Source organism: Scyliorhinus torazame, chromosome 24, assembly GCF_047496885.1.
Source record: "Scyliorhinus torazame isolate Kashiwa2021f chromosome 24, sScyTor2.1, whole genome shotgun sequence".
Classification (NCBI taxonomy): Eukaryota; Metazoa; Chordata; class Chondrichthyes; order Carcharhiniformes; family Scyliorhinidae; genus Scyliorhinus; species Scyliorhinus torazame.
The window spans coordinates 26,862,239-26,886,769 of record NC_092730.1 but is presented as its reverse complement, the minus strand read 5'-3'; the positions used below and the strand labels follow the sequence as shown (position 1 = coordinate 26,886,769).

The window sequence follows — 24,531 nt, the reverse complement described above, 5'->3', positions numbered from 1 at the left end:
ATCTTTGGACACTAAGGGGCAATTTAGCGCGGCCAATCCACCTAACCTGCACACCTTTGGACACTAAGGGGCAATTTAGCGCGGCCAATCCACCCAACCTGCACACCTTTGGACACTAAGGGGCAATTTAGCGCGGCCAATCCACCCAACCTGCACATCTTTGGACACTAAGGGGCAATTTAGCGCGGCCAATCCACTTAACCTGCACATCTTTAGACACTAAGGGGCAATTTAGCACGGCCAATCCACCTAACCTGCACATCTTTGGACACTAAGGGACAATTTAGCACGGCCAATCCACCCAACCTGCACATCTTTGGACACTAAGGGGCAATTTAGCACGGCCAATCCACCCAACCTGCACATCTTTGGACACTAAGGGGCAATTTAGCGCGGCCAATCCACCCAACCTGCACACCTTTGGACACTAAGGGGCAATTTAGCGCGGCCAATCCACCCAACCTGCACATCTTTGGACACTAAGGGGCAATTTAGCGCGGCCAATCCACCTAACCTGCACATCTTTGGACACTAAGGGGCAATTTAGCACGGCCGATCCACCTAACCTGCACATCTTTGGACCCTAAGGGGCAATTTAGCACGGCCAATCCACCTAACCTGCACATCTTTGGACACTAAGGGGCAATTTAGCACGGCCAATCCACCTAACCTGCACACCTTTGGACACTAAGGGGCAATTTAGCGCGGCCAATCCACACGTCTGTGCGGAGTCTGCACGTTCTCCCCGTGTCTGCGTGGGTTTCCTCCGGGTGCTCCGGTTTCCTCCCACAGTCCAAAGATGTGCGGGTTAGGTGGATTGGCCGTGATAAATTGCCCTTAGTGTCCAAAATTGCCCTTAGTGTTGGGTGGGGTTACTGGGTTATGGGGATAGGGCGGAAGTGTTGACCTTGGGTAGGGTGCTCTTTCCAAGAGCCGGTGCAGACTCGATGGGCCGAATGGCCTCCTTCTGCACTGTAAAGTCTATGATAATCTTTGGACACTCAGGGGCAATTTAGCACGGCCAATCCACCTAACCTGCACATCTTTGGACACTAAGGGACAATTTATCACGGCCAATCCACCTAACCCGCACATCTTTGGACAGTAAGGGGCAATTTAGCACGGCCAATCCACCTAACCTGCACATCTTTGGACAGTAAGGGGCAATTTAGCACGGCCAATCCACCTGACCTGCACATCTTTCGACACTAAGGGACAATTTAGCCCGGCCAATCCATCTAACCTGCACATCTTTGGACACTAAGGGACAATTTATCACGGCCAATCCACCTAACCGCACATCTTTGGACAGTAAGGGGCAATTTAGCACGGCCAATCCACCTAACCTGCACATCTTGGACAGTAAGGGGCAATTTAGCACGGCCAATCCACCTGACCTGCACATCTTTGGACACTAAGGGACAATTTAGCCTGGCCAATCCATCTAACCTGCACATCTTTGGACACTAAGGGACAATTTAGCCCGGCCAATCCATCTAACCTGCACATCTTTGGGCACTAAGGGGCAATTTAGCACGGCCAATCCACCTAACCTGCACATCTTTGGACACTAAGGGGCAATTTAGCGCGGCCAATGCACCTAACCCGCACATCTTTGGACACAAAGGACAATTTAGCACAGTCAATCCACCTAACCTGCACATCTTTGGACACTAAGGGACAATTTAGCACGGCCAGTCCACCTAACCCGCACATCTTTGGACTGTGGGAGGAAACCGGAGCACCCGGAGGAAACCCATGCAGACACGGGGAGAACGTGCGAGACGTCACACAGTCGCTCGGGGCCGGAAACGAACCTGGGTCCCTGGTGCCGTGAGGCAGTGGCGCTAACCACTGTGCTACCGTGTCAGTCCCCTCGTTAACAAAGCCAGAGATCCCGTGGACTTTTGTTTCAACTGCTCTCTCGACCTGCCCCACAACCTTTGAGGATCGCAGAGCCTGAGGGAGGCCTCTCCACTCCCAGTGCCTCTTTACAATTGTAGCCATTCACACCTCTTGTCTGAAATCCAAGATTGGAGGGGCTGGGGGCGGGTGCAGGGGAACCAAAGAGGGTCAAATCAAGGAAGAACCAAGCAAGGCAAGAAGTCGAGTTCATTCCGCACTTTTAATGTAAGAAAATCCGTTTCGCACAGGTAGAAATAATTTGCATTTATATAGCGACTTTCGGTCCTCTGGGAACTTCCCAACTCTGAAATGCAATCACTGCGTAAGTACAGAAAGCACGATGGCCAAATTTCCGCACTGCCAGATGCCACAAACAGCCTTGGCGTGCCAGCCAGGTGGCCTATTTGTAACGGCGGCTGAGAGGTGAATGTTGGCCCGGGGCAGAACTAACTCCGCCCGCCCATTCCTCCCCTCGGCCAACCTCTCCTCTCCCGAGAGTCCTGGTGGCGCAGGCGTCCATTCACCCGGAACCTTCAGACAGTGCAGCAAACGCCCGCCCCGTTCGTAGCTGGAAGGGGTGCGGGGGGGGGGGGGGGGCTGCCGTCATCCTCGATCATCGATCGAGGCACTTGGGCGAGAGCGGCCGGCTGAAAGATTGGGTCAAGGTAGTCGGGTTGTTTTGAGGGATCACTGTTATTGTTGTGAAAAAGGTCGAGGGAGGCGGACAGCTGTGACTGGGGTGATCCAGAGAGTTCGACGGATGGCCCCAGGGTTGGGGCGAGGATACGAGGTGAGGGTTGGGGGTTGACGGTGGGGGGGGGGGGGGGGGGGGGGGGGGGGGGGGGGAGCATTTTAAGCCGGGGGAGATCGTAGCGAGGGGGAAAACATTTCAAACTCAACACGCTAATATAAAATGGTCAGTATGTACAGATTACCGGCCCCCAACTTTCAATTCCTGCCTCCGGCACACGCATTTCCTTCGGAAGCATTCTACCCAAGTAATGTTCATTCCGTCAAAACAATACTTCATGGGCCGGCCTCTCCCCACGGCGCCATGGAGCCTCTTCCCATGTGCTTGGCCTGGAGGAGGGGGCAAGGGGGAGGGTGGGGGTGGGGGGGGAAAGGGAACACTGCTCCCCTCTGTTTCCGTAGCAACGTCCTCAGCGGGCCCCACTGTCCAGAAGAGCCGGGGAAACGGAGTCAGGCGTGGAAAGAGGCGGGCGCGGCAGCTGGTTTCTCCCAAACCGCAGGTGCTTGTCCGCAGGTCACACGCAGGCCTGGGCCTCCCACAGGCCGAGCGACGGCAAGGACTCTCCGCGGCCCCTCCGTCTCCCCTCGCTTTTCGGCTGCGTGATGTACAGACGGGGTGTCCGCTGCTGCAGTCCCGTCACACCGCCACCGGCCGTCCCCGCAACCGCACGTCGTCAAACGGACACAAGTCGAGAACCTGAAACGAGGGACGTCGATATGTTAAAAGTGTCAGAGGAACGGGAGGCGGCCATTTTGTCCCTTCATGGCTGACCCAGTATCTTGACTCTTACCAACACACCATATCCCATCATATCTTTTGCCATGAGAGTCTGATTAGAGCTTCATATAAACTGTACCGTAACTCTCACCCCATTGGATTCCAGACCCCTTTAGACAAGGGCCAACATTCCATTTGCCTTTTTAAATTATTTTCTGTATCTGTATCTTTCACTGGCTTTCCTGATCCTCTCCGCACCACTCACCTCTCCAGTAAATGTTCAATCTCCCCGGTTCCTGTCAGGCTACAGGAATATCCATTATCGGCCTACACAGTGCTTGGCAGGCCTGTCCTGTGAGGAGAGATTGGTTCGACCGGGGCCTAGATTTACAAGAATTAGGAGGATGAGAGGAGCTCTGATTGAAAGGTATAAAATTCTAACAGGGCCGGACAGACCGGATTCAGGCAGGCTGCTGTCCCTGACTGGGGGAATCTCAAACCGGGGACCACAGTCTCGAGATACGGGTTCGACCATTTGGGACTGGGATGAGGAAAGATTTCTTCACTCAATGGGTTGCGAAGCTGTGGAATTCTCAACCACCCAAAGCTGCGGGGCGCCAAACCCACTGAAGAAAGATGCTTTTTAGATTTTAAGAGCATCGAAGGGTTTGGGGGAGAGAACTGGAATACGGTACGGAGGCCGAGGGTCAGCCATGATCGTTCGAATGGCAGACCAGCGTCAAAGGGCCGAATGGCCTCCTCCTGCTCCTAGTTTCCACGTTAAGATTTCGCCAGGATCGAATGGGAGTACCGCATGGAGTTGAAGGGAGGAAGGAAGCAGGGACAAAGAAGAGGAAAGGCAGCGAGGGAGAGAGAGAGGAGATAGAGGGAGGGAGGCGGAGAACGAAGCAGACAGAGAGAGAGACGGTAAGGAACAGGAGCCATTTGATAAAGAGGAAGAGAGATCTAAAAGGATCAGGACCCGGGGGGTAAGAGATAACAAAAACCTGTATTTGCATTTACATATCGCCTTAAGTATTAAGCAGCCCCCAGCCGGTTCACAAGGGTGATTGTCGAGCGAATTTGACCCCAAGCCTCACAAAGAGATGGACCAGAAGATTGGTCAATGAAGTAATATTTAAGGAGCGTCTTAAAGGAGGAGAGAGAAAAAGAAAGAAAAAAGAAGTGAGAGATAGAATGAGAGAGAGAAAGAGAGAGTGTGGTGAATGTATTACTGCTACCATTCACCATTGTTGCATTACATTGTATTATGTTGATGCCCTTGTGGGCTCCGCCTATGGCTCCGTCCCCTCGGGGGAGGTATATAGATCTGCAGCCTGTAGGCGGCACTCAGTACAGAGCAGTCGCAGGCAGGCACAGATCTAGCTGATTAAAACCACTGTTCACTTCTAATCTACGTCTCGTGTGAATTGATGGTCGCATCAGAGAGAAAAAGCGAGAGAGACAGACAGAGAGAGAGAAAGAATGAGAGAGAGAAAAACAGACAGACAAGAAAGAAAGAGAAAAAATGAAAGAGAGAGAGAGAGAAAGAATGAGAGACAGGAAGAGAGAGAGAGACAGGAAGACAGAAGACAGAAAGAAAGAGAAAAAGTGAGAGAGAACGAATGAGAGAGAGAAAGAGAGAGAGAAAAACACAGAAAGAAAGAGAAAAAGCGAAAGAGACAGAGAGAACGAATGAGAGAGAGAGAAAGAAAGAGAGAAAAAGCGAAAGAGAGAGTGAGAGAAAGAATGAGAGAGAGGAAGAGAGAGAGAAAAACACACAGAGAAAGAAAGAGAAAAAGCGAAAGAGACAGAGAACGGATGAGAGAGAGAGAGAGAAAGAAGAGAAAAGCGAAAGAGAGAGAGTGAGAGAAAGAATGAGAGAGAGGAAGAGAGAGAAAGGTAGACAGAATGACAAGGAGAGTGAGAAAGAAAACTAAAGAGAGAGATAGAGAGACAGAGCGAGAGATTATGGGCGTGATCGAACAGAAAAGTGTCATTTGTGGCGGGTTTTGCTGTGAGTTTCCCATCCACTCTGTTGGCATGTCTAACCCGCTATCTAACCACACTTTGTCACTTTTTCAGGCCCTGGGGAGTTTCCCCCCAGTCAAGCCCACAGTTGGAATTATTTTCATTACTGAGGAGCTGAACGCGTTGCCAGATCGGCTCCTCAGAGATCGGGCCGCCATTTTGAAAGGGTGCCACGATCTCTAAGAGGGCTTGTGGGTCGTCACCACCCCCCCCCCCCCCCCCCCCCACCCATGGTCAATGTCAGCCCCACACACATGGGCGTAACCCAGATCCACCTCCCCCCCGCCCCCCCCCCCCCCCCCCCCCCCCGGAAGTGAGGACACCCCTCTGTGACCCCCCTTTCAGGCGTTCCAATGTCCCATTCCCCCCTCATCCCCTGCCAGGGCCCCCACCCTTCACCCCCCCTCCCCCAATCCAGAGGCCCCTTCATACCCGCCCTGCACCAACCCCCATCCTTCATACCCAACCCCTCCATCCCCTCATGCCCTGACCCATGGCAGTGGCACCCTGGCAGTGCTCCTGCCAGCTTTGCGGTGCTCCCGGGCGCCTTGGCAGTGCCAGTGTGCCTAGGGCCTAGAGGGAGGATCAGGGGGGGCCTTCCTGCCCTGTCCCTGACCACCAGGGGCCTCTGACGGCCCAGGGGACCTGCCCGAAACCCACCCAGGCAGCTGAAGGCACGGCTGCCAATGGTGGAGCGATGGAGGAGCTAGATCGAGAGAGAATTGGTTTTGCAGGCCCTGACATCGACAGGCATCATCATGGGTGGGGGTTGGGGGACTTGATGTGCCAAATGGCTTCCTTCTGCTCGAGGGATTCCATGGATTCTACAGATACCAGGGGTTAGATTCTCCGCCCCGCCGCTCCCCAATTCTGTTTCAGCCCCCCTGGCGGGATGCACCGTTACGCCGGCCGGTCAATGGGGCTTCCCCTCGCCGTCAGGAAACCCCCAGGCTGCCGGTAAAACGGAGCATCCCGCTGGTGCAGAATCCCGCCCCAGAGCTGAGAGATTTGACCTATGAGGAGGGGACGAACAGGCCGAGGCTCTTTCCTCTTGTGGGGAGAAGACCGAGGGGGCAGGGTAACGCGAGTTCTTTACGATGGCGACAGGGTTTTCTGGGGCACAGGTTAAAGCAGGTGTCGTTGGATTGTCACCAAGAAATCAGATCGGGATTTCAGGAGAAACGTGTTTCACCCCGAGACTGTGGAACTCGCTCCCACCAACTCACACCGACGGACAGAGGGAGTGGCTCAATGGAATGTGGAGGGTTTGTCAGTGTGCCCATCCCCCAGGCCCACCCCGCCGACCTATCCCCCAGGCCCACCCCCCCTCGCCCATCTCCCCCCCCTCGGCCTGTACCCCAGGCCCACCCCCCCAGCCCAAATCCTCGGCCCGTCTCCCCCCCTCGGCCTAACCCCCAGGCCCACCCCCCGCACCTATCCCCCAGGCCCACCCCCCCCAGTCCAAATCCCCGGCCCAATTCCGCCCCCCCCCCCCCCCCCCCCAGCCCTTAATCAAGGTCCATCACCCAGGCCCAACCACCCCCGGCCTGTCACCCATCCCCCCGGCCCATCACCCAGGCTCATGCTTCACCCATGTCCATCACCCAGGCCCAACCACCCCCCAGCCTGTCACCCAGCCCCATCCCCCCGGCCCATCACCCAGGCCCCCCCTCCCCCCACCCCCGGCCTGTCACCCAGCCCCATCCCTCCGGCCCATCACCCAGGCCCCCCCTCCCCCACCCCCCACCCCCGGCCTGTCACCCAGCCCCATCCCCCCGGCCCATCACCCAGGCCCCCCCTCCCCCCACCCCCCCCCCATCCCCGGCCTGTCACCCAGCCCCATCCCCCCGGCCCATCACCCAGGCCCCCCACCCCCCACCCCCCACCCCCCCATCACCGGCCTGTCACCCAGCCCCATCCCCCCGGCCCATCACCCAGGCTCACCCTTCACCCATGTCCATCACCCAGGCCCCCCCCCCCCATCCCTGGCCTATCACCCAGCCCCTCCCCACAGGCTATCACCCAAGCCCAACCCCACCCCCCTGGCCTATCCCCCCGGCCCGTCCCCCAGGCCCACGCCCCCCTGCCTATCCCACAGCCCCACCCCTCTCGGCCTATCATCCAGGTCCAACACCCAGGCCTCCCCCCCCCCCCCCCCCCCCGGCCTATCCCACAGCCCCATCCCCCTGGCCCACCCCACCCCTCCCCCTGGCCCATCACCCAGGCCCACGCCCCCCCTGGCCTGTCCCACAGCTCCACCCCCCCGGCCCATCCTACCCCACCCCTCCCCCGGCCTATCCCCCCGGCCCATCACCCAGGCCCACCCCCCCCCCCCCCCCCCGGCCTATCCCACGGGCCCATCCCCCAGCCCATCACCCAGGCCCACCCCACCCCTCCCCCGGCCTATCTCCCTGGCCCATCATCCAGGCCCACGCCCCCCTGCCTATCCCACAGCCCCATCCCCCTGGACCATCACCCAGGGCCATCCCCCCCACCACCCGGCTCATCCCTCCAGCCCGCCACCCACACCTCCTGATACCTCCCTCCCCCTCCCCCACCTAGCCACCTCCCTCCCCCACCTAGCCACCTCCCTCCCCCACCTAGCCACCTCTTTCCCCCATCCCCCTCCCCACATAACCATCTCCCCCACCCTCAACACCATCCCCTCCCTGCCACCTCCCTCCCTCCCTCACCCTCCATACCATCTTCCTTCCCACCCCCTCCACACCATCACTCCCCTTCCCTCGCAACCTCCCTCCCCTCAACACCATCGTCCATTGCCTCCCCTCCTTCACCACCTCCCTCCCCTCCACACCATCTCCCTCAACTCCTCCACTCCATCTCCCTCCCCTCCCTCGCCACCTTCCACCCCATCTTCCCCCCTCCACACCAGCACCCTCCCCCTCCCCTCACTCGCCATGTCTCACCCGCTCCACACCATCCCCCTCCCATCCCTCCTCCTCCACACTAACTCCCTCCCCACCATCTCCCTCCCCTCCCTCAGCACCACATCTACCTCCCACACCCCTCCACCCCATCTCCCTCCCCTCCCTCATCTCCCTCGCCACCTCTCTTCCTCCCTCACATCAACGAACACCCACCTTCCCTTCCCCTCCACACCATGGCCCTCGCCACCTATTTTCCGCCCCCTTGCCACATCCTGCACCCTCCACACCACCTCGCTCCACCCTCCCCCTCGCCACCTCCCTCTCCCCCTCGCCACCTCCCTCTCCCCCTCGCCACATCCCTCACCCCTCCACGCCATCTCCCTCACCCCTCCACGCCATCTCCCTCTCTACACCCCTCGCCAACTCCCTCCCCGTCCCCGGGAAGATGCCACGTACATTCCAGTTGCTGCTGGCGAGATCCAACGGTGTCTCTTCCTCCAGGTTGGGCAGCAGCGGGTTGGCGCCTGCCCGGCAGAGGGCGGTGGCGATGCCAGCGTCCAGCCGCCCCACGGCCAGGTGCAGGGGGGTGCAGCCGTTGTACATGGGCGCGTCCACGTCACAGTCGGCGTGGAGTAGCCGCAACACCAGCCCTACCTCGCCCAGCTCCACCGCCAGGTGCAGGGCTGTCCTCCCACTGGTCACCTCCTGCCAGCCAAGCCAGAGAGAGGGAGGGAGAACAAAGATTAGATGGAAGACAAGATTACATCTTGGTGTACAGTGGGGTATATTGGTGTACAGTGGGATATATTGGTGCACAGTGGGATATATTGGTGCACAGTGGGGTATATTGGTGTGTAGTGGGGGTATATTGGCGTGCAGTGGGGTATATTGGCGTGCAGTGGGGTATATTGGCGTGCAGTGGGGTATATTGGCGTGCAGTGGGGTATATTGGCGTGCAGTGGGGTATATTGGCGTGCAGTGGGGTATATTGGCGTGCAGTGGGGTATATTGGCGTGCAGTGGGGTATATTGGCGTGCAGTGGGGTATATTGGCGTGCAGTGGGGTATATTGGCGTGCAGTGGGGGTATATTGGCGTGCAGTGGGGTATATTGGCGTGCAGTGGGGGTATATTGGTGTACAGTGGGGTATATTGGTGCACAGTGGGGTATATTGGTGCACAGTGGGGTATATTGGTGTACAGTGGGGTATATTGGTGTACAGTGGGGTATATTGGTGTACAGTGGGGTATATTGGTGTACAGTGGGGTATATTGGTGTACAGTGGGGTATATTGGTGTACAGTGGGGTATATTGGTGTACAGTGGGGTATATTGGTGCACAGTGGGGTATATTGGTGCACAGTGAGGTATATTGGTGTACAGTGGGGTATATTGGTACACAGTGGGGTATATTGGTGCACAGTGGGGTATATTGCTGCACAGTGGGGTATATTGGTGCACAGTGGGGTATATTGGTGCACAGTGGGGTATATTGGTGCACAGTGGGGTATATTGCTGCACAGTGGGGTATATTGCTGCACAGTGGGGTATATTGCTGCACAGTGGGGTATATTGCTGCACAGTGGGGTATATTGCTGCACAGTGGGGTATATTGCTGCACAGTGGGGTATATTGCTGCACAGTGGGGTATATTGGTGCACAGTGGGGTATATTGGTGCACAGTGGGGTATATTGGTGCACAGTGGGGTATATTGGTGTACAGTGGGGTATATTGGTGTACAGTGGGGTATATTGGTGTACAGTGGGGTATATTGGTGTACAGTGGGGTATATTGGTGTACAGTGGGGTATATTGGTGTACAGTGGGGTATATTGGTGCACAGTGGGGTATATTGGTGCACAGTGAGGTATATTGGTGTACAGTGGGGTATATTGGTACACAGTGGGGTATATTGGTGCACAGTGGGGTATATTGCTGCACAGTGGGGTATATTGGTGCACAGTGGGGTATATTGGTGCACAGTGGGGTATATTGCTGCACAGTGGGGTATATTGCTGCACAGTGGGGTATATTGCTGCACAGTGGGGTATATTGCTGCACAGTGGGGTATATTGCTGCACAGTGGGGTATATTGCTGCACAGTGGGGTATATTGGTGCACAGTGGGGTATATTGGTGTACAGTGGGGTATATTGGTGTACACTGGGGTATATTGGTGTACACTGGGGTATATTGGTGTACAGTGGGGTATTTTGGTGTACACTGGGGTATATTGGTGTACACTGGGGTATATTGCTGCACAGTGGGGTATATTGCTGCACAGTGGGGTATATTGGTGCACAGTGGGGTATATTGGTGTACAGTGGGGTATATTGGTGTACAGTGGGGTATATTGGTGCACAGTGGGGTATATTGGTGTACACTGGGGTATATTGGTGTACAGTGGGGTATATTGGTGCGTAGTGGAGTATATTGTTGTACAGTGGGGTATATTGGTGTACAGTGGGGTATATTGGTGTACAGTGGGGTATATTGGTGTACAGTGGGGTATATTGGTGCACAGTGGGGTATATTGGTGTACAGTGGGGTATATTGGTGTACAGTGGGGTATATTGGTGCACAGTGAGGTATATTGGTGTACAGTGGGGTATATTGGTGCACAGTGGGGTATATTGGTGTACACTGGGGTATATTGGTGTACAGTGGGGTATATTGGTGCACAGTGGGGTATATTGCTGCACAGTGGGGTATATTGGTGTACAGTGGGGTATATTGGTGCACAGTGGGGTATATTGGTGTACAGTGGGGTATATTGGTGTACACTGGGGTATATTGGTGTACAGTGGGGTATATTGCTGCACAGTGGGGTATATTGGTGTACAGTGGGGTATATTGGTGCACAGTGGGGTATATTGGTGCACAGTGGGGTATATTGGTGCACAGTGGGGTATATTGGTGCACAGTGGGGTATATTGGTGTACAGTGGGGTATATTGGTGTACAGTGGGGTATATTGGTGTACAGTGGGGTATATTGGTGTACAGTGGGGTATATTGGTGTACAGTGGGGTATATTGGTGTACAGTGGGGTATATTGGTGTACAGTGGGGTATTTTGGTGCGGGAGGGATGGATGTTGTGCTGTTGGATGTGAATACTTTGCGATGTGGACTCTCGATGTAACCGGGTCTGACCTGGGTATCGACCTTCGCTCCTGAAGACAGCAGGTGGTCCACCATTTTGCCGCTCCGAGAGTGGACCGCCAGATGCAAACAGGTCAAACCTGCTGGAGGAATCCCAGAGACATCGTCCGGTTAACAAACGTCAACCCACGTCAGGATCCCGCTGTGACCCCTCACTCTCTAGCGGGAGAGGGGTCATCGCCCGCGACCAACAGCCCCTCTGCCATCGCACCAGGGCCGATGGGTTTCCGCAACGTGAGGAGAGCTCTTTACTGGCGAGAACAGATCACCAAGTCTGTCTGAGTAACGTACCCCATCGTGGGCCCTTCCTAACTACAAGCTAGCTCCATGTTTTAATGGGGGTAATCGGCTCCTGCACATTAAGAAAAGAACCACTTGCATTTAAATAGCGCCTGTCCCGGGCACTGGGTGTCCCAAAGTGTCGGGCACAGCCAGATCCCAGAGACAGCAATGGAGATGATGGCCCAGATAGTCTGTTTATATCTTTCTCGTCCTTTATCAATCGAAGTGTTTCCCAAACACTCGCCAGCTCTCGTCCAAATGTTGCCTCTGTTCATCCACCTGAGCAGGTGGGGCCCGGTTAACCGTCTCCATCCATGTGAGAGGACCTACAACAGTGCAGCACTCCCTCAGTACTGACCCCCTGACAGTGCGGCACTCCCTCAGTACTGACCCCCTGACAGTGCGGCGCTCCCTCAGTACTGACCCCCTGACAGTGTAGCACTCCCTCAGTACTGACCCTCTGACAGTGCGGCACTCACTCAGTACTGACCCTCTGACAGTGCGGCACTCCCTCAGTACTGACCCTCTGACAGTGCGGCACTCCCTCAGTACTGATCCTCTGACAGTGCAGCACTCCCTCAGTACTGACCCTCTGACAGTGCCACACTCCCTCAGTACTGAACCTCTGACAGTGCGGCACTCCCTCAGTACTGACCCTCTGACAGTGCGGCACTCCCTCAGTACTGACCCCCTGACAGTGCGGCGCTCCCTCAGTACTGAACCTCTGACAGTGCAGCACTCCCTCAGTACTGACCCTCTGACAGTGCGGCACTCCCTCAGTACTGACCCTCTGACAGTGCGGCACTCCCTCAGTACTGATCCTCTGACAGTGCAGCACTCCCTCAGTACTGACCCTCTGACAGTGCCACACTCCCTCAGTACTGACCTTCTGACAGTGCGGCACTCCCTCAGTACTGACCCCCTGACAGTGCGGCGCTCCCTCAGTACTGACCCTCTGACAGTGCGGCACTCCCTCAGTACTGATCCTCTGACAGTGCAGCACTCCCTCAGTACTGACCCTCTGACAGTGCCACACTCCCTCAGTACTGACCCTCTGACAGTGCGGCACTCCCTCAGTACTGACCCCCTGACAGTGCGGCGCTCCCTCAGTACTGAACCTCTGACAGTGCGGCACTCCCTCAGTACTGACCCTCTGACAGTGCGGCACTCACTCAGTACTGACCCTCTGACAGTGCGGCACTCCCTCAGTACTGATCCTCTGACAGTGCGGCACTCCCTCAGTACTGATCCTCTGACAGTGCAGCACTCCCTCAGTACTGACCCTCTGACAGTGCCACACTCCCTCAGTACTGAACCTCTGACAGTGCGGCACTCCCTCAGTACTGACCCTCTGACAGTGCGGCACTCCCTCAGTACTGACCCCCTGACAGTGCGGCGCTCCCTCAGTACTGAACCTCTGACAGTGCGGCACTCCCTCAGTACTGACCCTCTGACAGTGCGGCACTCACTCAGTACTGACCCTCTGACAGTGCGGCACTCCCTCAGTACTGATCCTCTGACAGTGCAGCACTCCCTCACTACGGACCCTCTGACAGTGCCACACTCCCTCAGTACTGAACCTCTGACAGTGCGGCACTCACTCAGTACTGACCCTCTGACAGTGCAGCACTCCCTCAGTACTGACCCTCTGACAGTGTAGCACTCCCTCAGTACTGACCTTCTGACAGTGCAGCACTCCCTCAGTACTGACCCTCTGACAGTGCAGCACTCCCTCAGTACTGACCTTCTGACAGTGCGGCACTCCCTCAGTACTGACCCCCTGACAGTGCGGCACTCCCTCAGTACTGACCCCCTGACAGTGCAGTGCTCCCTCAGTACTGACCCTCTGACAGTGCGGCACTCCCTCAGTACTGACACTCTGACAGTGCGGCACTCCCACAGTACTGACACTCTGACAGTGCGGCACTCCCTCAGTACTGACCCCCTGACAGTGCGGCACTCCCTCAGTACTGACCCTCTGACAGTGCAGCGCTCCCTCAGTACTGACTCTCTGACAGTGCGGCACTCCCTCAGTACTGACCCTCTGACAGTGCAGCACTCCCTCAGTACTGACCCTCTGACAGTGCGGCACTCCCTCAGTACTGACCCTCTGACAGTGCGGCACTCCCTCAGTACTGACCCTCTGACAGTGCAGCACTCCCTCAGTACTGACCCTCTGACAGTGCGGCACTCCCTCAGCACTGACCCTCTGACAGTGCGGCACTCCCTCAGTACTGACCCTCTGACAGTGCGGCACTCCCTCAGTACTGACCCTCTGACAGTGCAGCACTCCCTCAGTACTGACGCTCTGACAGTGCGGCATTCCCTCAGTACTGACCCTCTGACAGTGCGGCACTCCCTCAGTACTGACCCTCTGACAGTGCGGCACTCCCTCAGTACTGACCCTCTGACAGTGCAGCACTCCCTCAGTACTGACCCTCTGACAGTGCAGCACTCCCTCAGTACTGACCCTCTGACAGTGCAGCACTCCCTCAGTACTGACCCTCTGACAGTGCAGCACTCCCTCAATACTGACCCTCTGACAGTGCAGTGCTCCCTCAGTACTGACACTCTTGACGGTGCAGTGCTCCCTCAGTACTGACCCTCTGACAGTGCGGCACTCCCTCAGTACTGACCCTCTGACAGTGCAGCGCTCCCTCAGTACTGACCCTCTGACAGTGCGGCACTCCCTCAGTACTGACCCTCTGACAGTGCGGCACTCCCTCAGTACTGACCCTCTGACAGTGCAGTGCTCCCTCAGTACTGACACTCTTGACGGTGCAGTGCTCCCTCAGTACTGACCCTCTGACAGTGCGGCACTCCCTCAGTACTGACCCACTGACAGTGCAGTGCTCCCTCAGTACTGACCCTCTGACAGTGCAGTGCTCCCTCAGTACTGACCCTCTGACAGTGCGGCACTCCCTCAGTACTGACCCTCTGACAGTGCGGCACTCCCTCAGTACTGACCCTCTGACAGTGCGGCACTCCCTCAGTACTGACCCTCTTACAGTGCAGTGCTCCCTCAGTACTGACACTCTTGACGGTGCAGTGCTCCCTCAGTACTGACCCTCTGACAGTGCGGCACTCCCTCAGTACTGACCCTCTGACAGTGCCACACTCCCTCAGTACTGAACCTCTGACAGTGTAGTTAGTTTAAAAGCTCTTACCTTTACAGGAGCAGCCCTTTGGATTTCGGCGGCAGCGGTGCGCAGGGGCCTTCTGGGAGGTGAGTAGTTAGTTTAAAAGCTCTTACCTTTACAGGAGCAGCCCTTTGGATTTCGGCGGCAGCGGTGCGCAGGGGCCTTCTGGGAGGTGAGTAGTGAGTTTAAAAACCTTACCTTTACAGGAGCAGCCCTTTGGATTTCGGCGGCAGCGGTGCGCAGGGGCCTTCTGGGAGGTGAGTAGTTAGTTTAAAAGCTCTTACCTTTACAGGAGCAGCCCTTTGGATTTCGGCGGCAGTGGTGCGCAGGGGCCTTCTGGGAGGTGAGTAGTTAGTTTAAAAGCTCTTACCTTTACAGGAGCAGCCCTTTGGATTTCGGCGGCAGCGGTGCGCAGGGGCCTTCTGGGAGGTGAGTAGTGAGTTTAAAACTGTCTGAGGATACAGCAGGATTTAGATTGTCTGGAGACTTGGGCGGAGAGATGGCAGATGGAGTTTAACCTGGACAAATGTGAGGTAATGCATTTTGGAAGGGCTAATGCAGGTAGGGAATATACAGTGAATGGTAGAACCCTCAAGAGTATTGAAAGTCAAAGAGATCTAGGAGTACAGGTCCACAGATCACTGAAAGGGGCTACACAGGTGGAGAAGGTAGTCAAGAAGGCATACGGCATGCTTGCCTTCATTGGCCGGGGCATTGAGTATAAGAATTGGCAAGTCATGTTGCAGCTGTATAGAACCTTAGTTAGGCCACACTTGGAGTATAGTGTTCAATTCTGGTCGCCACACTACCAGAAGGATGTGGAGGCTTTAGAGAGGGTGCAGAAGAGATTTACCAGAATGTTGCCTGGTATGGAGGGCATAAGCTATGAGGAGCGATTGAATAAACTCGGTTTGTTCTCACTGGAACGAAGGAGGTTGAGGGGCGACCTGATAGAGGTATACAAAATTATGAGGGGCATAGACAGAGTGGATAGTCAGAGGCTTTTCCCCAGGGTAGAGGGGTCAATTACTAGGGGGCATAGGTTTAAGGTGAGAGGGGCAAAGTTTAGAGTAGATGTACGAGGCAAGTTTTTTACGCAGAGGGTAGTGGGTGCCTGGAACTCACTACCGGAGGAGGTAGTGGAGGCAGGGACGATAGGGACATTTAAGGGGCATCTTGACAAATATATGAATAGGATGGGAATAGAAGGATACGGACCCAGGAAGTGTAGAAGATTGTTTAGTCGGGCAGTATGGTCGGCACGGGCTTGGAGGGCCGAAGGGCCTGTTCCTGTGCTGTACATTTCTTTGTTCTTTGTTCTCAGTACTGACCCTCTTACAGTGCGGCACTCCCTCAGTCCTGACACTCTTGACGGTGCAGTGCTCCCTCAGTACTGACCCTCTGACAGTGCGGCACTCCCTCAGTACTGACCCTCTGACAGTGCAGCACTCCCTCAGTACTGACCCTCTGACAGTGCAGCACTCCCTCAGTACTGCATTGGGTGTCGTCTTTTATTCTTCGCACTTAAACTCTGGGGTGGGACTCGAACACTGTCCCTTGTAAGTGAAAGGTGGCTATGCTGCCACAGCTGGGACTACTGTCTCCCTAACCTGGCATCCAAATTAGGGAGGTCCGAGCCAGCATCACAAAGCTCCTTCCCACCAATCTAATGGCCCCTCTCACCAGCGCTAAGACAGTTTTTCATTTGAGTTCTCGCGGCCGGCGTGAATGCCCACCCCTCGCGAACACCGCACCTTGCCAGTTGTGCTGCTCGAGGTTCCGTGTTCTCAGCTCGTCGGAAGCTTCGCACCCCAAACAGCCGCGCTCTTTGGCTGTGACGGGCTTCGTCAGGGCCTGTATGCACTCCTCCAAGCTGTACAGACAGGCCAGGTGCAGTGGGCTGTTTCCGTTGCGGTCCTGCAGCTCAGTGTCTGCCCCTTTCACAACCAGATGGCGCACAATGTTCGTCTGCTGTGTGTATGTGGCCAAGTGCAGCGGCGTCTGAAAGTCAGAGGGGAACATCGGTCAGCGCCCGGACCGCCCTCAGCGCCCGGACCGCCCTCAGCGCCCGGACCGCCCTCAGCGCCCGGACCGCCCTCAGCGCCCGGACCGCCCTCAGCGCCCGGACCGCCCTCAGCGCCCGGACCGCCCTCAGCGCCCGGACCGCCCTCAGCGCCCGGACCGCCCTCAGCGCCCGGATTTTGGGATTGATACAGGGCGATGGGGAGAGAGCGGGGCAGTGGGATTAGTTTGGGATTGATACAGGGCTATGGGGAGAGAGCGGGGCAGTGGGATTAGTTTGGGATTGATACAGGGCTATGGGGAGAGAGCGGGGCGGTGGGATTAGTTTGGGATTGAGACAGGGCTATGGGGAGAGAGCGGGAGAGTGGGATTAGTTTGGGGATTGATACAGAGCTATGGGGAGAGAGCTGGGCAGTGGGATTAGTTTGGGATGGATACAGGGCTATGGGGAGAGAGCATGGCAGTGGGATTAGTTTGGGGATTGATACAGGGCTATGGGGAGAGAGTGAGGCAGTGGGATTAGTTTGGGATTGATTAAAGGCTATGGGGAGAGAGCGGGACAGTGGGATTAGTTTGGGGATTGATACAGGGCTATGGGGAGAGAGTGAGGTAGTGGGATTAGTTTGGGATTGATACAGGGCTATGGGGAGAGAGTGAGGCAGTGGGATTAGTTTGGGATTGATACAGGGCTATGGGGAGAGAGCATGGCAGTGGGATTAGTTTGGGGATTGATACAGGGCTGTGGGGAGAGAGCAGGGCAGTGGGATTAGTTTGGGGATTGATACAGGGCTATGGAGAGAGAGCGGGGCAGTGGGATTAGTTTGGGATACAGGGCTATGGGGAGAGAGCGGGGCAGTGGGATTAGTTAGGGGTTGATACAGGGCTATGGGGAGAGAGCGGGGCAGTGGGATTAGTTTGGGATTGATACAGGGCTATGGGAAGAGAGTGGGGCAGTGGATTAGTTTGGGGATTGACACAGGGCTATGGGGAGAGAGCGGGGCAGTGGGATTAGTTTGGGATTGATACAGGGCTATGGAGAGAGAGCGGGGCAGTGGGATTAGTTTGGGATTGATAGAGGGCTATGGGGAGAGAGCGGGGCAGTGGGATTAGTTTGGGATTGATACAGGGCTATGGGGAGAGAGCGCGGCAGTGGGAGTAGTTTTGGATTGATACAGGGCTATGGGGAGAGAGCGGGGCAGTGGGATTAGTTTGGGATTGATACAGGGCTATGGGGAGTGAGCGGGGCAGTGGGATTAGTTTGGGATTGATACAGGGCTATGGGGAGTGAGCGGGGCAGTGGGATCAGTTAGGGATTGATACAGGGCTATGGGGAGTGAGCGGGGCAGTGGGATCAGTTTGGGATTGATACAGGGCTATGGGGAGAGAGCGGGGCAGTGGGATTAGTTTGGGATTCATACAGGGCTATGGGGAGAGAGCGGGGCAGTAGGATTAGTTTGGGATTGATACAGGGCTATGGGGAGTGAGCGGGGCAGTGGGATTAGTTTGGGATTGATACAGGGCTATGGGGAGTGAGCGGGGCAGTGGGATTAGTTTGGGATTGATACAGGGCTATGGGGAGAGAGCGGGGCAGTGGGATTGGTTTGGGATTGATACAGGGCTATGGGGAGAGAGCGGGGCAGTGGGATTAGTTTGGGATTGATACAGGGCTATGGGGAGAGAGTGGGGCAGTGGGATTAGTTTGAGGATTGATACAGGGCTACGGGGAGAGAGTGGGGCAGTGGGATTAGTTTGGGATTGATACAGGGCTATGGGGAGAGAGCGGGGCAGTGGGATTAGTTTGGGATTGATACAGGGCTATGGGGAGAGAGCGGGGCAATGGGATTAGTTTGGGATTGATACAGGGCTATGGGGAGAGAGTGGGGCAGTGGGATTAGTTTGGGATTGACACAGGGCTATGGGGAGAGAGCGGGGCAGTGGGATTAGTTAGGGGTTGATCTATTGAGGAACCAGCGCTGACATGAAGGGCCGAATGGCCTCTTTCTGCACAGTAGGAAGTCCATGGCTCTATCCTGTGGCATTGTGGGAAACGTGGCAGCCAATTTGCGAACAGGAAGATCCAAAACGAAACGGTGGGAAAAGGAGCACAAAAACCTTTTTTCTGTTGCGCTGTTTGTTGGATGGGCCGGGCCTGGGGAAATCCCACATGTTCTCCCCACCCTCCCCCAGGTCCGAGGCGAGAGGGCCACGCGCATCCCCTTCCAAGCGCTTGGCCGGCTTACCCACCTGGAAGAGATCATTCTGCCAGTTCAGGTACCCTGGGCCGCACTGACCGATGAAAGCTAGGGCCAAGGCCTCGGCCTGGTGAATGACGCAGAGGTGGAGGAACCTGCAAGAGAGGAAACAAAAGAGGAAGGAATTGAGGATCGGGAGAAAGGCGGGATGGTCGGACATGCTCAAATGTTGAGTCAGTGGGGGGGGTGAAAAGAGAGCTCCTCACCCAGGCCCATTCCCCCCGCCTATCCCCGTAACCCCCACCTCACCTTTTAGCAATTTTATCATGGCCAATCCACCGAACCTGCACATCTTTGGACACTAAGGGGCAATTTAGCACGGCCAGTCCACCTAACCTGCACATCTTTGGACACTAAGGGACAATTTAGCACGGCCAATCCACCTAACCTGCACATCTTTGGAGCCGAAGGGGCAATTTAGCACGGCCAGTCCACCTAACCTGCACATCTTTGGACACTAAGGGACAATTTAGCACGGCCAATCCACCTAACCCGCACATCTTTGGAGCCGAAGGGGCAATTTAGCACGGCCAATCCACCTAAACTGCACATCATTTGGACACTAAGGGGCAATTTGGCACGGCCAATCCACCGAACCTGCGCATCTTTGGACACTAAGGGGCAATTTATCACGGCCAATCCACCTAACCTGCACATCTTTGGACACTAAGGGACAATTTAGCACGGCCAATCCACCTAAACTGCACATCTTTGGACACTAAGGGACAATTTCTCACGGCCAATCCACCTAACCTGCACATCTTTGGACACTAAGGGACAATTTAGCACGGCCAATCCACCTAACCTGCACATCTTTGGACACTAAGGGGCAATTTAGCACGGCCAATCCACCTAACCCGCACATCTTTGGACACTAAGGGACAATTTAGCACGGCCAATCCACCTAACCCGCACATCTTTGGACACTAAGGGACAATTTAGCACGGCCAATCCACCTAACCTGCACATCTTTGGACACTAAGGGGCAACTTAGCACGGCCAATCCACCTAACCTGCACATCTTTGGACACTAAGGGGCAATTTAGCACGGCCAATCCACCTAACCCGCACATCTTTGGACACTAAGGGACAATTTAGCACGGCCAATCCACCTAACCTGCACATCTTTGGACACTAAGGGGCAATTTAGCACGGCCAATCCACCTAACCTGCACATCTTTGGACACTAAGGGACAATTTAGCACGGCCAATCCACCTAACCTGCACATCTTTGGACACTAAGGGGCAATTTAGCACGGCCAATCCACCTAACCTGCACATCTTTGGACACTAAGGGGCAATTTAGCACGGCCAATCCACCTAACCCGCACATCTTTGGACACAAAGGGACAATTTAGCATGGCCAATCCACCTAACCTGCACATCTTTGGACTGTGGGAGGAAACCGGAGCACCCGGAGGAAACCCACGCAGACACGGGGAGAACGTGCAGACTCCGCACAGACAGTGACCCAGGGGAATCGAACCTGGGACCCTGGCGCCGTGAGGCCGCGTTGCTAACCACTAGGCCACCGCGCCGCCCACTAGCTGACAATCCAAGCTGAGAAGCTCCATTGGGACGGTTTTCCTATGTTAAAGGCGTCATATAAATGCAGGCCGGTTGTCGGAAATCCTGCGGATTCCCACAGCCCCCCTCCCCCCAACAAGTGGAGGGGAATTTTAACCATTTGAACTGCTGGGGCAGGCGTACTGGGATGGGGGCAGGGGGGGGGGAGAAATCCCCCTGACCCCATGAGGGGGGGGATGTTTCAACATCGGACCCCATGGGGGGGGGGGGGGGGCGGAAGGAGACGGATGATCCACCCCTGACCCCGTGAGGGGGGGTGGCAGAGTGGATGTCGCAACCCCTGACCCCATGCGTGGGGGGGGGGGGGATGTTCGAACACCTGATGCCCCATTCGACTGAATTTGGAAGGTTAACGGGAAAATCAAATCAAGGTATTTGAACAGTTGACAGGTTAGATTGGAAGAAACTACCTCCTCTAGTGAGGGGAAAGTCCAAACATGGTGCGGGGGGGGGGGGCTTGCAGAACGTTAAAATTTGAGTCAAACCGCTCGACAAGTGGGGTCAGGTAACACTTCCCTCATACGGAACTCCGGAACTCTCGCTCCCATGGAAAAGTTTGAAGACGGAGATGGATAGATTTACGTTAAGTCGAGGATATGGAGATAGGGCGAGTAAATGAGGTGCAGTACCAGCCGTGACCTGCTTCAACGGAGGCAGTATTACAGCGGCAGACCCTGATGCGGGACTGGAAGAGTCCAGTGGGGGGGGGGGGGGGGGGGTCTGGAAAGTCCCGGCTTAAGTGAAGGCGGCGGAGGTCAGTGCAAACCGGGTGGGGCCGGGTATATTCCGTGCTGGGGAGATGGTGGGGCGGTGATACTGTCGCTGGATTGGTAATCCAGAGGTCATCGACTGTCACAAAAACCCATCCGGTTCGCTGATGTCCCCCTCTAGGAAAAGGGGGAAATCTGCCGTCCTTACCCCGGTCTGGCCTACATGTGACTCCATACACTCCTCCCACCACACACACACACACACAGCAATGTGCTCGACCCTTAACAGCCCCTCTCTGAAACGGGCCCAGCGAGACACTCAGAACACACGCCATCTAGGGGACAAACCACGGATCCCCCCCCTCCTCCCCACTCTCCGACCCAGTTACCCCCGAATTGCTCCTCACCCCAGTATTGCTCCCAACGCATCATGGGCGATTTCCCCGGACTGAAGACGGGGGTGGGGGGGGGGGGGGGGGGCGGACAAAGTTTCCACGAACCTTCATGAGCCTCCAGTCCAGCCTCAGCCGGGGAACACCCGTACAGTCCAGGGAGATGCATTTTGGGAAGGATATGAAGGCGCGGCAGAGGGTGAGGGAAAGCTTCACGGGATCGGTCCCGGGGATGAGAAATTTCGGGTTACGAGGTCGGAGCGGAGAAACCAGCACTGGGTTCCTCGGAGAAGAGGAGGCTGAGGGAAGATTTGACCGAGGGGGTCGGGGGGGGGTCTCCACAGAGGAGACGGGGAGAAACCCATCCCATTGGACGGACAGATGGAGAACGGAAGGGACACAGGCTGAAGGGGATTAGAGTCATAGACGTTCACACCATGGAAACAGGCCCTTCGGCCCAGCTTGACTGTGCTGCCCAGTTTCTATCACGAAGCTAGTCCCACTTGCCCGCATCTATACCCACCCTGCCCACGTAACTGTCTAACTGCTTTTTAAAAGATAAAATCGTACCTGCCTCTACCACTGCCTCTGCCAGCCCGTTCCAGACGCCCACCACCCTCTGTGTGTGAAGAAATTTCCCCTCTGGTCTCTCTTGTATCGCTCCCCTCTCACCTTTAACAAGTCCCGAAAGACGGTCTGTTACATAAATTGGACGTTCTGAATTCCCCTCCGTGTACCCGAACAGGCGCCGGAATGTGGCGACGAGGGGATTTTCACAGTAACTTCATTGCAGTGTTAATGTAAACTTACTTGCGACAATAAAGATTATTATTATATGATTATTAAACCTATGCCCTCTAGACTCCTCGACCTTTGGGAAAAGATGTTGACTATCTACCTTTCCGATGCCCCCATTATTTTATAGACCTCTATAAGCTCACCCCTAAGCCTCCTGCGCTCCAGGGGAAAAAGTCCCGGCCTCTCCAGCCTCTCCTTATAACTCAGACCATGAAGCCCCAGTAGCAACCTCGTAAATCTCTTCTGCACTATCACAGCGTACCGTGGTTCTCCAACCAACATAACTAATAAAAAAACATGATGCGGAGATGCCGGCGTTGCACAGTACGAAGTCTTACAACACCAGGTTAAAGTCCAACAGGTTTGTTTCGATGTCACCAGCTTTCGGAGCGCTGCTCCTTCCTCAGGAGTCATAAAAAACAATAGGGGAAGGATGACCAGCATTCAAAAAACAGAAAATGCTTTGGGACCGGCGGGGGGGGGGAGGAAGAAACTCTGGGGGTCGAGACATTGCCTCTGGAGTGGGGCAATGTCCCCAGTCCATGCGCCGTTACGCACTCGAAACGTTACCCTCTGCCCACAGATCTTACCAAGACCCTTTTGAGTCTTTTCGGTCTTCAGATTTCGGGTTCGGGTTCGGGTTCAGGTTCAGGTTCAGGTTCAGATTTCGGGTTCAGGTTCGGGATCGGGTTCAGGTTCAGGTTCAGGTTCGGGTTCGGGTTCGGGTTCAGGTTCGGGTTCGGGTTCGGGTTCAGGTTGCCCCCCACCCCCCCTCCCCTCCTCCCCCTTCACCGTCCCCCTCCTCACTCCGGGGTATTTTGCTTTCATCCCGTCGCTGCGCGTGGGATCCCACCGTGCGCAAATTGGCAGGCGGCGGCACAGCGGTTATCACGGCTGCTTCCCGGCGCCAGGGCGCCGGGTTCGCTTCCCGGGCTTGGGTCCCGGGCGCTCCGGTTTCCCTCCGAAGGACGCGCTGGTCGGGTGAACTGGACGTTCCGAATTCTCCCGCCGTGTCCCCGAACAGGCGCCGGAGAGCGGGGACTAGGGGAAGTTCACAGTAAGTTCACCGCGGTGTTAATGTGAGCCGACTTGTGACACCGATAAAGATTATCATGGCCTGCGTTACAAAGTGACGGGAGGTTCGCAGCCGCCGTGACAGGAATACAGTCGTTCTCTCGTCACCCTCCCCACCCACAACACCCCCCCGGCCCCGGGGAATTTAACATCATCAAAGTTCACAGAGACAGAGATTGTTTTAAAAGTCACACTTACGTGTCTCCCTCTTCACTCAGGTAGGCCCAGGGGTCGAAGGTGACCTCGTGGGCCGGGGACCCCAGGGAGCACCGCGAGGCGAAGCTGTCCGGCAGGCCCGAGCCGTAGGCCGAGTCGCAGCGGTCCTCCCCCGGGCCGGGCCGCGGGGGGCCGGCGCCCGAGCCGCCCCGGGAACAGGCCTGGTCCTCGGGGGGCTGCCGCTCGGCGCCGCCGCCGCCCGCCGACATCTCCCGCCCTGGCGCAGGTGCGCTGCCGGAGGGGCCGGGCCTCTCGCAAAGCCAGCCGCTGAGGTGATCTCCGGCACTGCCCCTGGTGTCCCCTCCCCCTCCAGCCCTGTCACTGCGAGGCCAGGCGGCGGCAGCTTCCTCCTGCTCCCATGCCATGGGCAAAACCGCAACCAGGGCGGTACTTATAAAACCCCCACACACACACAGCTGCAACCCGCCCTGGGTCAGACCCGCCGGGCACAATCCACCCGCCGGGCACAAACCACCCGCCGGGCACGAACCACCCGCCGGGCACGAACCACCCGCCGGGCACAAACCACCCGCCGGGCACGAACCACCCGCCGGGCACGAACCACCCGCCGGGCACAAACCACCCGCCGGGCACGAACCACCCGCCGG

General features: G+C 56.4%; 1 protein-coding gene across 2 annotated transcripts; it reads right to left on the bottom strand.

Annotated features, from left to right (window-relative positions):
- Positions 1 to 2,106: 2,106 nt before the first annotated feature.
- LOC140399984 (NF-kappa-B inhibitor epsilon-like) lies at positions 2,107 to 24,304 on the bottom strand. Of its 2 annotated transcripts, none has more exons than XM_072489486.1 (6): positions 23,906 to 24,304; positions 19,139 to 19,241; positions 16,627 to 16,873; positions 11,442 to 11,533; positions 8,749 to 8,997; positions 2,107 to 3,352 (listed from the first exon to the last, which is right to left on the bottom strand). In XM_072489486.1, exons 1-6 carry the CDS (start codon positions 24,286 to 24,288, stop codon positions 3,293 to 3,295), a joined length of 1,134 nt encoding a protein of 377 aa, XP_072345587.1. In that variant the 5' UTR covers positions 24,289 to 24,304; the 3' UTR covers positions 2,107 to 3,292. The 2 variants fall into 2 exon arrangements, with proteins under 2 accessions (XP_072345587.1, XP_072345588.1); XM_072489487.1 differs by having other exon boundaries at positions 11,442 to 11,530; positions 23,906 to 24,297.
- Between the last annotated feature and the right edge of the window lie 227 nt (positions 24,305 to 24,531).

Coding starts and splice junctions, on each gene's coding strand:
- LOC140399984 (XM_072489486.1), bottom strand. CDS start 24,288: ATGGCATGGGAGCAGGAGGAAGCTGCCGCCGCCTGGCCTCGCAGTGAC. Junction 11,534..16,626: donor CGAGCAGCACAACTGGCAAG/GTGCGGTGTTCG, acceptor GGATTCCTCCAG/CAGGTTTGACCTGTTTGCAT. Junction 3,353..8,748: donor TCGCCAGCAGCAACTGGAAT/GTACGTGGCATC, acceptor CCCTCGTTTCAG/GTTCTCGACTTGTGTCCGTT.